The following is a 17,881-nucleotide window of genomic DNA, read 5'->3' as shown; positions in this document are numbered from 1 at the left end:
GTTATTGTGGAACCATTTGCTGAAATACAAAAATTTATGTATTTGTATTAACTAATTTTTATTTTTATAAATTATTTTTTTTTTAGTACTTACTGAGTACATTATCTATTTTTACACATAAAGGTTTGTTAGATGTTCCAGTACAGTTTTTTTGGGTGATATTTTTTACTAAGGAAATATCTTCACAATAATTGCATTGATAGCAAATTAATGCTTCTCCTAAAATAATTTTATTTTTTATTAAACAAAACATATAATTATAAGACTAAATCAAAAAAAAAATCAACGAATTTTTTTTTTGGAAATTAAACAGAAAATATTGTTCAAGGTAGAATTCATAGTAAATTTTAGTCTTATTTAACTTTTCCGGCAAAACTTGACGAATTCGAATATATGACTATGAATATGAATATATTGATTTCAATTCACACTGAAAAAAATAATCAGTAGCACCTACACCTGTTGGCAATCGGTAGCTGCTGCCGATTATTTCGATACCAGTTATCTAATTTTCAAAAACAGCTACTTATTTTTTTCGGTAGCTAGTACTGAAATAATCGGTAGTAGCTACCAAAAAATAATCGGTAGCGGCTACCGAAAAATAATTGGTAATAGCTACTGATTGCCAATCGGTAGCGGCTATCGAGAAATAATTGGTAGTAGCTACTGATTGCCAATTGGTAGCGGCTACTGATTGCCAGTTGGTAGCGGCTACCAAAAATTATCGGTAGCGGCTACCGAGATATAATTGGTAGTAGCTACTGATTGCCAATTGGTAACGGCTACCTAGAAATAATTGGTAGTAGCTACCAATTGCCAATTGGTAGCTGCTACTGATTATTTTTTTCAGTGAAATAAGAAATTAGCGCGAAAATTTGAAATTTTAATGGTTGATTTCTTAGGTATGTAAAAAAAAAAAAATATTACAGAACACAACCACATTGCTATTGAAATTTGTTCATAAAAACATTCGTAGGAAATTATATAAAATTTAATATCGCTAATCGAAACAATAATTCAATTTCGACAAGCTCAGTATATTTATATATTCTATTAATATGAAAAAAAAAAAATCACAAATTCAAAACAACGAAATTTGACACTATGAATAATGATTGAAAACTTCAACTTGCAAGGGATTAAAAAAAATAATTATTTTGAAAAATCACTTTCTGCTTAGGATTTAATTACCAGTAACGAAAACTATGGAAATAATACTCAAAAATAACAAACAATTCATCGTAGCAGATTAACGTAAATAGAATACGTTATATTTAATGTATAGTAAATCTCAACTCTTTGGTGGACTTGAGCAATTTGCGATTAGTGGTTCGAGACATTTATAACTGAGATATAATGGAAACCTTATCGCAAGTAAATAGTTTATTTTCCTTGAATTAAGAAAAATAAAGATATTGCTTATTGGTTATTGGTTGTTAGCTACAGCTTATCTGAAGTGGATCCGATAATACAATTGAGAAGAAGGTTTTAATTAATTTGTTACGAATATAATTAGTTTGTATTTTTATTACTGAGGTTAAACTATTATTGCTACATTATTAGAAATTAAATTGTAATATATAATGAAAAAGTAACTTAGAAAGAAATAATTTGAAATGCAGTTTTCAGGCCAATCCTAAAACTTCTCGCTGTTTACGAGCTCGAAAAAGCGGTCACTTTTTTTTGGGCGGAAAATAAAATTTGAAAATCAAAAACTGATTAATAGATTATTAATTTTTTTAACGGTGAAAAATTATTCATCGTTATAGGGGCTCGAACCTGGATCCTTCTGCATGTCAGTTGAAGCTCTTATCACGCCCGCATAAAGAAGCTATATATAGCTGATCATATACCGAGAATTATACTTTGCATATATAAAAATAGATAAAATTATATATGAGCAAATATATAAAATTTTGCCGCTTATTAAATATATATCATATATGGATTATTGTATAACATATTATATAATGATGTCATACATTTTTGATATAACATTAAACATATAACATTTAATATACCAGTAAGATATATATTTTATTATTCGCAGATATATAACTTGTATTATATTCGGAATAGTATATGATTCGATATATAACATATATTATATATCACAGTATAGGATGAACAGTATATTGAAATCGATTATTGAATTGATTTTAGAATCGGATGAATCCATTAGAAAAATGAATAATATTATCATATATCACATATATGTAGGATTATACATAGTGATATATAGCAATAATATATTACCATGAATATGCGGTAGTATATATATGGCAAGTTATATTGTGATACTTTATGAGGGTATATATGTAGTAAAATATACATAGTATTATATAGCAATAATATATCTCATCATATACTTTACATCATATACTTTCACATATAAAAAATTATTATATTGTTACATTATATTTTGCAACATATATGGAAATATATGGCAGTAATACATTTGAAGTTATATCGTCACATATATCATAATTATATTGAGTAAACATATATAATTAGATATATAAAATTTTGCCGCTTATTAAATATATTAGTCATATATTGATTATTGTATAACATATTATATAATGATGTCATACATTTTTGATATAACATTAAACATATAACATTTAATATACCAGTAAGATATATATTTTATTATTCGCAGATATATAACTTGTATTATATTCGGAATAGTATATGATTCGATATATAATATATATTATATTTCACAGTATAGGGTGAACAGTATATTGAAATCGATTATTGAATTGATTTTAGAATCGGATGAATCCATTAGAAAAATGAATAATATTATCATATATCACATATATGTAGGATTATACATAGTGATATATAGCAATAATATATTACCATGAATATGCGGTAGTATATATATGGCAAGTTATATTGTGATACTTTATGAGGGTATATATGTAGTAAAATATACATAGTATTATATAGCAATAATATATCTCATCATATACTTTACATTATATACTTTCACATATAAAAAATTATTATATTGTTACATTATATTTTGCAACAGATATGGAAATATATGGCAGTAATACATTTGAAGTTATATCGTCACATATATCATTATTATATTGAGTAAACATATATAATTATATATATATAATTTTTCCGTTATATATGGTCATATATTCATCATATATCAATATATGTTCGACCATATATAGTTTTTCCATGCGGGTTGATTCTGTCGATTGAAATAACGAAATTTCTATTTATATATTTATTTATCCAAGTTACAATCAAGTAAAAATACAGTCGCATGCTATATTATATACGCATATAGAAATTTGAATTCAGTTCTACATTTACATCCATTTGAAAATCTATTTGTATATTTTTAAAAATAATTTTATGGAATAAATTTTGACCAATTTATTTAGTATCATAATCCGAGTATAAACGTATGTAACATTAATTTTCGGTTTACTATGTATTTAAATACTTCTTGAGAATACATTTTTTATAATTCAATTAGCGTGGCAATTTGAATAAATTACCATCTATCGCTGGCAAACATCAATGCGATCGAAGTAACAAACACGATGGATAATGATGCAGTGAAGGTTCCTACACTATTACAAGAATCTTTGTTACAAAAGTGTACTTCAGTGGAAACAGTATTTGTTAGGTTTGCGATTCCCTCAGCTACTTTGGCCGGAGAATAACACGCGCGCTGAGTGACAGTAGTTTTATCGGCTGAAAATTAACAAGAATAAATTCAATATTGCGGTATATCATAATTCATAATCACTCATAATTATTACTTACTCAGAGTTACTATTTGTTTGAAACAAAAGTTATCTGTTCCTGTACAATTCACTGGAGTTTTCAATGACGCCTTATCACATTTATCCTTGTTACACTCGTAACATTGTAGAGATTCTCCTACAAAACAAATGGAATATATATTTTAATAAAAAAATTTTAAATTTAAAAATGGCGCGTAATTTTAAAAAATTTTTTTATTACTTTTAAAATAACACCCATGTAAAAAAAAAATGTTGAAAAAGTGTTGTCTATTCTAAACTTCAAAACATGACACAACGACGAACTTTTTTTGAATTTTGCTCGACTCATGATGCGAAGCATCAAAGAGTGCTTTACGATCGAAAAATTTTTTTCGCCTCATTTTGGCAGCTATTTTTATTTTTATAGCCTTGTTAGTTCACGGAATCAAGATATTTTGCATACTATCGTCGAGATAATTTAATGGAGATTAATTCCATACTTTTTAAAAATTTATTTACTGCAATAGAATCGGAAAAAAACACCAAAATAGGTCAAAAATTTTTCCTGTCCGTCATGTATGAAACCCCGGAAACACTATAACTTGTAAAAAAAATCCATTATTTGAGTTAAATTTTTTAAAAAAAAAATTCTAATCGACGATTGTAGGTCACTGAATGCGAATGATTAATTAATTAAGTGTCGTTTAATTACAATTAATAAAAAACGAAAACTACAAGACTATATCTATATATATCCATGTAAAATTAACATGGATGGTGATATATCTATATCTATAGATATTATGTACATTTTATTCCACCAGGGGCGCCTGCGCATCACTTTCCTAGTACAGCTGTTTTTAAATTAAAATTTTTTTTTCTTTTTTTTTGCACGACTCGTGTTTTTTTTTATTTCGTTTTTTTTTTTCAATTCTCTTTTTTTTTGTTTTTATTTATATATATTTTTTTTATTATTAATCGAGATATTTTAAGAAAATTCTTTTATAATTATAAAAAATTACTAATATAATTAAAAAAAAAAAAACAACAAATTTTAAATATTTTAAATTTATTCGTGCTTCCCGCCATTTTTTTCTTATTATTCTATTATTTCATAATAAATGAGCATTATGAGTCGTGCACTTTTGGATTTTCAAAATTTTTGCAAATTTCATGAGAACAGGCAATAAATATGACAAAACAAGAAGTGTTCAGAAACGTTTCAAAATCAGATTTTTTTGAACGTATTGTACACTGAAAAAAATTATGAAATTTAGCACTTTTAATTATCCCTGAAGATCGCAACATTTTTCACAAAACAAAAATCCATGGATTTGCTGCATTGCATGTTTTTGCAAAAACGAATTGAAAAAAATCTAGATCTACATTTATCGAATGATTCGCATGTCAGCCGGAAATTGTAGCCACCCCCAATTATTCCTTAAGTCTCATCAGCCAAATCGATTTTTAAATGAGTGTCAAAAAAAGATTACAAATGGGTCAAAAACGTTAATTTGTAGTTTTAAAAGTAAATTGTTGTTTTATTTGTGTTTTCCGGAATTTGAAAATCGGTTAAAAAAAATTTTTCATTGCGTCGCATTTTGAAGTTTAGAGTATTTTAGAAAAAAATAACTTATTTTGAGTATTTATAGAAACAAGAAAAATAATTTCTTCAGTTTAATTTTTATCTCAGTGTGTTAGTAATTATAATTTCATTTACCAGTAACGAATAAAGCCGCAACAACAGTAAAAAGCACCAGGTACTTCATGATTTTGAAGGTAGATACCAACAATTGACCGAATAAAAAATAAAAGATACTCGCTCGCTAACTTTAAACTAGGAACTGGTGGATATTTTTAAAAATGCACACGTACGTGAGATTAGGTAAAATTTCCACATACCAGTCGAGTGTGGGAGTAAATCAGGACAGATAAGATATCTATTAACTTATCCGTTAAAATGAATAGGTGCGTCACTGTACTAGCATATGTGGCATACTTACACTTGGAATATAATGCGTTCTATACTTATTTTTACGGCCATTAAATGAATTCAATTAACGACTATTACCAATACATAGACAATGATTTAAAATTATTAAATTCATAGATGATTTTGTCTACTCATACACTGACTCGTCGATAAGTGGTTTAGTAATCACTTTAATGACGAAATAATTATTTTACTTAAGAAATTTTTATAGCTTTTGTTCTTTTACGGACTATGTCGATTACTTGATTTTTAAAAAAAGTGTGTTTGTCATGAGGATTTTTATTTGACTCATGCTGATAAATAATATTTTGTCATTACTAAATTTAATAAAAATATATTGGTAATATGACTCATATTGGATCTTTATTATACAGGTAGGGAGAGGCGAAATGGGGTACTCCCAAAATTTTATGAAAAAAAATTGATTTTTGAACCCGAGAAAAATTTGCAAAATAATTTGATGAGCTGCGAACATCACATTCAATTTCATTTCCAAAACTTTTTTATTTCTAAAAAAAAAAAAAAAACAATGAAATTTTCCGCACCGTCCGGTTTGACCATTTTGCCCCATTTAGTTTTTAGAACCTTAACTAAGCATTTTTAAACAACCCGGGAAAAAATTGCCATGCATGATCATGCATGATCGTGCATGATTCAAACATGATCCAGGCATGATTTTGCACGATTCACGCTAAGGGTCGCGTGGTCGAACAAAGCCACGTTCAATCATGCATAATCATGTATGACGAGGAAAGAATCAACATGCATGATTTATGCATCATGCATGGCCATGCAAAGCCACGTTCAATCATGCATGATCATGTATGGCGAGGAAAGAACCAACATGCATGATTCATGCAATATCATGCATGATCCTAAAAAGCCACGTTCAATCATGCATGGTTTGTGTAATATCATGCATGGCCATGCAAATACGTTCAATCATGCATGATCATGTATGGCGAGGAAAGAACCAACATGCATGATTCATGCAATATCATGCATGATCATACAAAGTCACGTTCAATCATGCATGGTTTGTGTAATATCATGCATGGCCATGCAAATACGTTCAATCATGCATGATCATGTATGGCGAGGAAAGAACCAACATGCATGATTCATGCAATATCATGCATGATTATACAAAGCCACGTTCAATCATACATGATTTGTGCAATATCATGCATAGCCATGCAAAACCACGATCAATCATGCATGATCATATATGATGAGGAAAGAACCAACATGCATGATTCATGCAATATCATGAATGGCCATGCAAAACCACGATCAATCATGCATGATCATATATGACGAGGAAAGAACTAACATGCATGATTCGTGCAATATTGTGCATGACCATGCAAATATGTTCAATCATGCATGATTTGTGCAAAATCATACATGGCTATGCAAAGACGTTCAATCATGCATGATCATGTATGGCGAGGAAAGAACCAACATGCATGATTTATGCAATATCATGCATGACCAAACTCAATCATCAATGATCATTCATGGCACTGTATGATTCATGCAATGGCATGCATGATTATGTAAAATCATGTTCAATCACGCATGACCATTCATGATGAGGGAAGAATAGTCGCGTATGATTCATACTTAAACAATAAATATGTTTTTTCTAAAAAATGGCGTTTTATTTTGCCCTGGGTTACGTTATAGATAATCTTGTACTCGATCGTATTTTTAATAAAATAAATTTGTTATCTTTGTAATTTAATAAATGAATTATAATTTATTGTTTTCAGGCTGGACTTAATGGCTTGACTGGTCGTATCGAGTTCAATGAAGGGAAAAGGAACAATTTTAAATTGGATCTTCTAAAGCTAAAAAAAGAAGAGTTGGTAAAAGTTGGGGAATGGCGGCCAGGTTTAGGCATAAACGTTACTGACTTAGAAGCATTTTACGATAAAACTTATGCGAATATTACACTCGTCGTAATGACACGTGAGGTAAGACAGGTTATTTAAAAGAATCGAAAAAAAATTATGTTTAAATTTTAATAGAATGAATATCACAAAAACCAAATTAGATTCGTAACATAATATTTTTCAGTCTAATAGAATATTATCTTAAATAACTATAGTACGATCAAGTAATACTCGAATTTCGGACTCTGAAACATGAGTATTGAGTGTTACTAACCAACCGATAATATTATATTTAATGTTGTCTCGACCCTAAGGGCATTTGTAAGATCTTACATAAATCTGTATCATGTCTTGGACAAGTCAGAGGCAAGATGCCTTAAGTAAATCTGTAGCAATATTTGCTGAATCATTAGCTCAGACTAGCTGCAGAATTTCATAAGATACCGGACATTGAATCGTCTATTCAACATTAGTAAAATAAATTGGGTGGCGCCCACTTAATGTTCAATATAATTTTACATGAGAAACTTGTTTAAGGTCTTCATCAAGTAATTTATTTAAGACAATGTTACTAGATTTTATGCTCCAAAATAGTGCTGGTTTGATAAGTCAAAAATAATTAGCTACAAAGAGGACTATGTAGTAAAAATAAATACAATAAGGTGATTTCTTCATTTATATTCGCTAATTATTATTTAAGCATCTTATAAAAACCTATTGAAAATGTACTTTTCGCTGTCATTACATTCATATTAAAGAAGAAAATTACTCGTTCTTACAGTGAATGCGCGATTATATTTGAAAAAATATTATCGACTTTTCAAGCATTACTTATTGTTTTTATCAAGTACTTAAGAGAATGTATTATATGAAAAAAAAAAAAAAAAAAAAAAGTCGCGTGAACATACAAGGGTCAGTTTCAAAGCGTCTAAAAATAAAAAATATAAGTTTTTATACGTCTTTAACATAAAGCCGTCGACGCTTACAGAACACCTATATTCGTGTATATTTATTATTATTATTTTTTCATTTGAATTATAGGAAAAGCCATATGTTATGGTAAGAGAAGATAAAAACCTAACAGGAAACGCACGATTCGAGGGCTTTTGCATAGATTTACTCAAGTGGATAGCTGGTCAAGTGGGATTTCAATATGTTATTAAACTAGTACCTGATCACATGTATGGTGTTTATGACCCAGAAACGAAAGAATGGAATGGAATTGTACGCGAGCTGATGGAAAAGGTATTTTTTATTGAAATATGTACATTAAAAATTTATATTCTATAAAAAGTTACGAATGAGGTTTTAATGAAAAAAAAAAAAAAAAAAAAAAAAATTACGTATATTTTAATTTTTATTCACTCTGCTTACAAAGTTTTAGTTTTAATAGAATAAATTTATATTTAATTCAAATAATTTTTATATAAAATTATTATTAAATTTATCTCTCAGAGAAATTAATTATATAAAAAATAGATTCGCTCGGCATTCAATCAGCGCTTACCTCGTAAATTTGTTCAATGTAGGGGAGAGTGTAGTCAATTGAACTAAAAATACTTTAACATTTTTTTTTTTATATGAATAAAAGCAAAATGATAACTTTTTTTTTACGAAATTATAATTTATTGTAGACTATCATTTCTCATAAGCACATAACTTAACAAATGGTGAAAATTTTTAATAAATACGGAATTGTACAACTGCATCAAATGGTCCATTCGTCCCCTTGCGGGGGCGATTGAACCACTAGTCGGGGACAATTGAACCAAGAGTATTAGAACCACAAACGAATGACTTTAATGAATAATTTACTATTCCTTACAGCTGAAAACTAAAATTACAACACTTCTAATAATATTTATTATTTTATATAACATTATATGTTATAACAATCACTTTTAAAACTTCTGTCAATATAATTATTTTTTTTCTTGGTTAGGTTAGCTTGTTTTCACATTCTGTCAAGATGCGCGCGCATGTCTGATGCTCACAGTGTGATTCGTGTGGTTCAACCGTCCCCGAGAGTACTGGTTCAATTTACCCCATATGATTTTATTGAAATAATTAGTTTAAAAAAAAATATTCAAGAACTATTTTACTAGAAGTAAAGTTAGAAATTTATGACTAATATATGTATGAAGGTATTACAAAAAAATTTTAAGATTACACTTGAAAATTAAAAAATTATTTAACAATTTGTCAAGAGCTGAAAAAAAAGTTCAGATGCCTAAAAACACAAAAACTTGAATTTTTCAAAATTGAATCATCATATTGGTTCGAAATTTTGATCAGACTAAGGTTTAGTGTACTAAAATATAATTCCAAGGACGACTCATTTTCATATTTTTTTCGATTTTTTAAGCTTACTGGTTCGTGACCCCGTTTTCCCATACACACATTTTGGGCGTTATTTTTAATTTAACTTCTTATGAAATTTTTATATGCAAACGTTTCAACTCATAGAATAAGCTACAGATGTTACTTAATAATATTTCCCGATATTTGAATATAAAAATCTTGGATTATTAAAATTCACTGATGGTACGCAAAACGTCAGACGTTATATGAACAAACTTTGATTTCTCTTCATTTTTAATAAAGATGTTTTTACGATATAATCAATGTGCCAATAAAAAACTTTGAAAAATTATGTATGCGTCAGATGGCTTTCTATAAATATTAAATTGCCTTAGAGAACAATTCAATGAATTTTTCAACTTATTAACTTTTTCATAAATATATGTGTTATACATATGCTAATAATTATCATATAAATTCCCCAATTTGTTATTCAAATTTATCAGTACATTTCATATTTCACGGAAGAATACTCTAATACGATGTTCGTACAAACTTTTCACTTGTTCTTGAAAATTCAAAATTTCGGAAGCGCACATGTAGTTTTCAGCATAAAATATTATCATTTTAATTTTCAGAGAGCTGATCTTGCCGTCGCTTCTATGACTATTAACTACGCTAGAGAGAGCGTCATTGACTTCACAAAGCCGTTCATGAATTTAGGAATCGGAATACTTTTTAAGGTGAGTTACAATGCTATTGATCCATTAACACTAATAGTTTATTCAACTCGTACTATTTAAATTATTCATTAGACTGATTCAAAAAAATCCCCTATTTTTTTTCTTCTTCATTATATTGAAAATATTGTTGGAAATGACGAAAAAAAAATATTGTAAAAGTTTGAGCTCTTATTATTAATATTAACAGCTGCCGCATCGCAATTTTCTATTTCCCGTTTAAATATCATGGAAAAATTTATTTTTTAAGCTTTGGAATTTTGTAGCTCACGGTGGGGCCAGTACTTTTGAATGTTAAAGACATATTCTTATGGGAAATTTGACGCTCTATAAAAAAGGTATCTTATAATTTTTCGATATTTTTATTTCTTCAAAAGTTATTCAAAGTTAAAGTTATATTGACGATAAATTTTTACATTTATTAAATTTTTCGACGCAACCATCAATTTTTTTGGAAAATTTTATAGGACCTTGTTTGTAGAGCATTTTATTTACTATAACTTATCTTAATAAAAATTTTCGATATTTTTCACAAGTCGTAAGTTATTTGCAATTAATTGGAAATCTTCTTAAAAAATCTAAATATTGTAGCTTAAAAGTAATTATATTGAAATTTTCAGTTAATTGCAAATAACTTATGACTTGTGAAAAATATCGAAAATTTTCTCTAAGATAAGTTATAGTAAATAAAATGCTCTACAAAAAAGGTCCTATAAAATTTTCAAAAAAAATTGATGGTTGCGTCGAAAAATTTAAAAAATGTAAAAATTTTTCGTCAATATAACTTTAACTTCGAATAACTTTTGAAGAAATAAAAATATCGAAAAATCATAAGATACCTTTTTTATAGAGCGTCAAATTTCCCATAAGAATATGTCTTTAACATTCAAAAGTATTGGCCCCACCGTGAGCTACAAAATTCCAAAGCTTAAAAAATAAATTTTCCCATGTTATTTAAACGGGAAATAGAAAATTGCGATGCGGCAGCTGTTAATATTAATAATAAGAGCTCAAACTTTCACAGTATTTTTTTTTCGTCATTTCCAACAATATTTTCGATATAATGAAGAAAACAAAAAATAGTCGATTTTTTTGAATCAGTCTATTATTCATCGAAGTTAACCCTTGACAGACACTAAAGACAGTGTAGTTTCAAAGAATTTACGTTAAAATGAAAAACATGTCTGAAACAGGTCTTGCCAACAAGTACTCGTCGATGGATAGGTTAATTTCCTTGATTAGGTTTTATATAAGCATTAATAGTTCTAAATAGTCTAACCCTTTCATATTAGAAATGTGATTAATTTCATGATCGTTGTTATTTCAAAGTTCCACGCAAACACGCACTATCTGGCAAAATGTGCTTGTTTTTCCATGTATTGGTTCTTAAGTCAACCACCAAAACTTAACTAATGTCTATAATATGCCATAATGTGTAATTGTTCTGTCTTGGGTACGCCAACAGACTCATGAGTAAGACGAGTTGTTAACATACTTCTGCCTTAGGCTACATCTATACTAGTAGAGACGGAACTAAAAGTCTGTAGTGAGCTTCGTTAAAACTCCCACCAGTAGAGGGAGGTAGATACTGTACTATTCGCATCTGTTTGGTCGGTTGAACATCATATTATCAATAAAATAACAGCAATATGATAATTGCCACGGGCTCCAATTCCGGATTATATTGTAACTACGAGAACCTTTAAGTAAATTACCTCCCAATTCTCTTCAGTTTAATTGCAATTAATAAAAACAATAAGAATTTGATTCACAAAAAATTTAGCTGCCATTTTTATTTTACTATTGTTATTATTCTTTCCTTTTTTCTTTCCATCAACTACTGGCAGCACTAGCGCAACAGTAGGATTTAAAAAAGCGCGCCATCTGACAAAAAGGCGGGAAATTTAAAAATGGAATTAAACTGGGCAAGCTTAATTACGTACCATAATTTTTGAAAAAAAGTTAATTATGTAACTTTTCATTATAAGCACTTGGAGCTTTAAAATATGTAGTCCCCGTATTCTGTAGATTTACCGTTTTATTTGTAGAGAGTGAGAATTTCGAATCAAATAATGTTATTTGATTGTATTATTTGTAGAGTGATCAATTCACGCCAAATTCCCAACATTTTTTTTTTTTTTTTTTTTTTTTTTTTTTTTTTTTTTTTATCATGACTGGCTCGTATTGGTAACAAATATTTATTTAACGAGAAATAAAACGTACAAATAGTAGAAAAAAAAATTCCACTATTGAAATATTTATTTTAGGCAATTTATTTTGTCCCTTCTTTGCCGGGGAAAGAAAATTTAGATCAATAGAGATCTGAATCCGTTAGTGTATTTGTTCGTTCTTTCGATCTGTACTTGACATAGATTGAAAAAAAAATATTGTGAACTTTGAAAATAAAAAATTTCTATTTCGAAGGAGGTTTTAAAAATTTGTAAAAAAAAAAAAAAATTGTAATTAGATCTTATTAAATTCCATGTGTTATTTTTTTTGATTTAACGAATTCAGAGATCGATATTAAAACGATTTTTCTATTTTTTTTTTTGTTTTATCAAAACTTGATTTTAATTAAATTTCATCAAATCAATGTCACAGGTAATATTTTACGAGTTTTAAGTCGTTTGTGTCTGTCAAGGGTAATTTTTAATGAATTCAAGTGTACATTGGTTTCGAAATTGTCAAATATTCACGGGTCGAAAAATTCGATCTGATTTTCAGTTTAACTAAATTGTACTTGAACTAATTGACCAGTCTTTTAATTTTTGTAAAAATTTTTAGACGTTTTTGGATCAAAGACGATCAAAAACAGACTAATACAAGTAGTAGATAGTATAAGTCTAATTTTGGTTTTAATAAATACAAAAGATGGCGGAACATTTTAAGAAAAAAGTCTGATTTTGATCTACTCTGATAAAAAAAATTAAATTCAAATGATTATTTGAAATAAAACCGGAAGTTGTTATTTTAAGAAAACTATTGCTTTGCACAAAAAACATGAAATCTGTCAATGGTATTAATAAAAGTATAAAATATATCAATTTTTTCGAAAGCTACTTCTGAAAACTATTTAATATTTAAATTTTATTATTTAGTTGTGTAAATTAATACTTAAGATGACAAATATCGATGAATAACAAGAGTTTATTAAGAGTATGATTTCTAATGAGCCACAGTGGCGAAGCGCGCGTAGGTCATAAGTCTTGCGCGGTCGGACTGGGTTCGAATCCCGGGTTGGGTAAAACTATTACTCACAAAAAAAAAGCGTTTTTTAAGGAATAAACTTAACCTAAACAATATTATATAAAAAATAGGCATGTCTAATAATATTTTTTTGACAAAATAAAATTTTTTTCTTCTTATGAACCAACTAAACAAAATAGGGAAGGGGGGGCCCTTAAGAAATGAGGGCTTATATGTAATATAAATGTCAGCCCATTTTGTCCCACTCTCTACTAATAAGGAAGGGGAGAGGGCTTCTTAAAATTTTGAGTGCCTCGAATGATTTTGGGGCAAAATGGGTCCCCAAAATTTGAAAGGCCATTTAGACCCCACCCTTCTCCCCTACTTAACTAAAATAATTATTTTACTCCATATTAATGGAAATAATTGCCTAGCACATAAGTAACCAAAACACACATATATATATATATATATATATATATATATATATATATATGATTTTTTAAGGAAAATATAAACTTTTTTCTTTTAGTGGAGAGTTGATTAAAACCAGACAAACAATTATAGAAAACAAGTCTGAAAATAGTCTAAGTAAGGAAAAGTACAGGCGAAACTCGATTAAATTTCTCATGATTAAATATAAATAGGAAATAAAATTGAATATAAATAACTTAAAATTTTTATTTGATTTAAAACAGATTAAATTTTTCAACCCGGGTTTTATCTCTGTCATTTTATTTCTCGCGAATTTATTAATAGCAATTTATAACTTGGCTATAATTGCAATTAAAATAGTAACGATAAAATTAAATGCATTTAATTATTTTTATCAAATTGATACATTAAAATGGTTATATATTTAGTTGAAGCGATATTATTTTAATAGTAATCTACTGACTGGATACAAGAAACTCAATTTGATGAGTGTTACTACTTTTTTATGCTCGTCTTGCCATACTAGTATTTCTCTACTCTGTGTAAATTAATAAATATTTATTTACAATTATCTGTGCTCGCTTTTAAAGCCAAGATACAATTTTCATTTCATTACTTTTTCTTGTTTCAATTCGTGAGCATACAAATACAGTCACTTAATCAACTATGTATTTTTCATTTTATTAATTGTCGGACGTTGGATTTCTCAACTAACTTAATATTTTTCTTAATTACGAAAACTCTACGACGGTAACAAGAAATTTGATTAACAGTGTTAGATTTTTTTTTTTAATTATTATGCTCTAATAAATGTACTTATAAAATTAATTAATTCAATGTTGCACTGAGAGAAAAAGTAACTTTTAGAAACAATGTATTTTTTTCTTGCTAGGAATTATGCTATGAGAAATTTTAAATCTCATATATTTTTAGTGGAAAAATTTACCCAACCCGAGATTCGAACCCAGACCAATCGCGCAAAACTTATGACCTACGCACGCTCAACTATAGAGGCTTATTGAAAATCATGTTTTTAATAAACTCTTAAGTTATTCATTGTTTATGATCTTAAATATAAATTTAAACAACAAAATAATAAAATTTTAATATTTCATAGTTTATAGGAGTAGCTCTCAAAAAATTAATATATTTTATATTTTTATGGATCTCGATAAAAAAATATTTTATAAGATTGGATAGAAAAAATGGCCCGATCCATTTGTATACGTATATAATTATATAATCGTATATAATTTTATCTTATTTGTATACACATTTTTATATTATTACATACTGTATTTGTATAGATTATGTATAATTATATATAATTCTATACAATTGTATATAAATATATAGAAATGCATATGATTACGTACTGTATTCTTGTAGATTATATATAATTATATACAATTGTATATAAATACATAGAATCTTATGTAACTTCATACTGCATTCGCATAGATTATATATAATTATGAACAATTCTATATAATTGTATACAAACATATACATTTATATATAATTATATATAATTGTATATAAATACATAGAATCTTATGTAACTTCATACTGCATTCGCATAGATTATATATAATTATGAACAATTCTATATAATTGTATACAAACATATACATTTATATATAATTATATATAATTGTATATAAATACATAGAATCGTATATAATTTCATACTGTATTCGCATAGATTATATGTAATTATGAACAATTCTATATAATTGTATACAAACATATACATTTACATAAAATTATATACAATTTGATATAATTTTATACAAACATATACATTTGTATATAATTACATACTGCATTCGTATAGATTACATATAATTATATACAATTGTATATAAATACATAGAATCGTATATAATTACATACTGTATTCGCATAGATTATATGTAATTATAAACAATTCTATATAATTGTATACAAACATATACATTTATATATAATTATATACAATTCTATATAATTTTATACAAATATACACATTTTCGTATAGAATTATTTACGATTTTCTATAACTGTATATAATTATATAAAAATTTTATATAATTATGCATCACCTCTATCCAATTGTTGTAATTCACATATATAATTGTATATAGTTGTATAAAATCTTTTTTCATGGGGATCCTTATGAGAAATTTCAGTTTGCCATAAAAACAAACTTTCTTATAATTTTTTATCATATCTTTCTTCAATTCCTTTTTTTTTCTTAACCAAAAAATTCCTCTGAAGTTTTTTATTGCGATAAATTTGAGAACGTATCAACATTGAATAAATATATTTACTTAGAAAGTCAGAATATTTTTCTTAAAATACCAACTTTAAATTTAATTTTATAAATAAAATGACTTATTTTGAGTATTTTAAAAAACAAGAAAAATAATTACTTGAATTTAATTTTTTTTCTTTTATAGAATATTAAAAAAATAACTCGACATTGATGACTAAATATATAGATACAATAATTGGTTTGATTATTAAGCCCAGCATGGAATTGCCGATGAGGTCGTTTTAATTAAAGTTGTAGCCTAAAATAATTTAGGTACCATCCAGCCAGCCCACTCGACTGTTTTCCTTCATGAATCCACTGGCCGTTGAAATATGGCTCTACGTTCTGGCAGCGTACATGCTCGTCAGCTTTACTCTCTTCGTTATGGCCCGCTTCAGCCCTTATGAATGGAATAATCCCCATCCCTGTTTAGCCGAGAGTGATGTCATCGAGAACCAGTTCAATGTCAGCAACAGTTTCTGGTTCATCACCGGGACATTTTTACGACAGGGCAGCGGTCTTAATCCCAAGGTATATCAACGTCGATTCATCATCCCTTATCCTTTGATTCCTTTTCCTTTTTGTCTTTTTATACTCACATCAAAACTTAATATCATTATTTATTTAGTTCTTTTTAGGACTGCGTTTAGAAATAGACTGGCTGAAATTGCGGAGCTTGACTTAATTTAATAAATAGGTTTAAAAATAAAAAAAAAAAATTATTGCTATTAGTAAACCGTGTAAATGCTCTAGGCCACCAAACGCGCGCCTTCTCGACTCTTCTCATTTATGAACCCTCTCGCAGTGGAGGTTTGGTTATCGATGCTGGGCGCATATGTGGTCGTTTCCATATCAATTTGGATTGTGGCGCGTCTCTCACCTTATGAATGGGTAGAACCGCCACCGTGTCCGAGCTGCAAGTGCCCTTTGCAGGTAGGCTCTCGCCAACCGGTGCTACAACTGCTACTTTATTTTTTTTATTATTATATTCGAGTGTTTAATTTTCCATTTGCATTGATTGTGAAACAAGAGACCTTTTTTTAAAATAATTTTGTTATTTATTTAGGTGAGGTAATTTTGTCGTGAGTCGTGTTGCTCATTTTTTAAAATTGTGCCGACATACACACAATAAACAATTTTGCTCTTCTAAACTTCTAGTGAAAGCTTCCACTACGCTGACTTCCATTTCCATAAATTTCCATAAAAGTATAATGAATGGGGTGTACTACCATGTCGCACGACACAATGTATGTAACACAGCCATGAGAATA

General features: G+C 27.9%; 2 protein-coding genes across 2 annotated transcripts in view; one reads left to right on the top strand and one right to left on the bottom strand.

Moving 5' to 3' along the window:
- The window catches only part of LOC103568646 (glutamate receptor ionotropic, kainate 2), a 178,964-nt gene that overhangs the window by 120,267 nt on the left and 40,816 nt on the right, over positions 1-17,881 (top strand). Inside the window, exons 8-12 of the mRNA XM_053741606.1 lie at positions 7,530-7,733; positions 8,694-8,897; positions 10,592-10,696; positions 16,884-17,141; positions 17,364-17,543. Coding sequence (XP_053597581.1) covers positions 7,530-7,733; positions 8,694-8,897; positions 10,592-10,696; positions 16,884-17,141; positions 17,364-17,543 — 951 coding nt within the window. The remainder of the gene's footprint in view (positions 1-7,529; positions 7,734-8,693; positions 8,898-10,591; positions 10,697-16,883; positions 17,142-17,363; positions 17,544-17,881) is intronic.
- On the bottom strand, positions 1,510-5,650 carry LOC103568645 (uncharacterized). Its single transcript, XM_014444298.2, has 3 exons — positions 5,482-5,650; positions 3,802-3,918; positions 1,510-3,729 (listed from the first exon to the last, which is right to left on the bottom strand). The coding sequence occupies exons 1-3, from the start codon at positions 5,528-5,530 to the stop codon at positions 3,527-3,529; spliced, it is 369 nt and encodes a 122-aa protein (XP_014299784.1). The 5' UTR covers positions 5,531-5,650; the 3' UTR covers positions 1,510-3,526.

Source organism: Microplitis demolitor, chromosome 8 (assembly GCF_026212275.2).
Source record: "Microplitis demolitor isolate Queensland-Clemson2020A chromosome 8, iyMicDemo2.1a, whole genome shotgun sequence".
In the NCBI taxonomy this organism is placed as follows: Eukaryota; Metazoa; Arthropoda; class Insecta; order Hymenoptera; family Braconidae; genus Microplitis; species Microplitis demolitor.
Note: the sequence above shows the minus strand (reverse complement) of the source record. Positions and strands in the feature narration are given on the sequence as shown.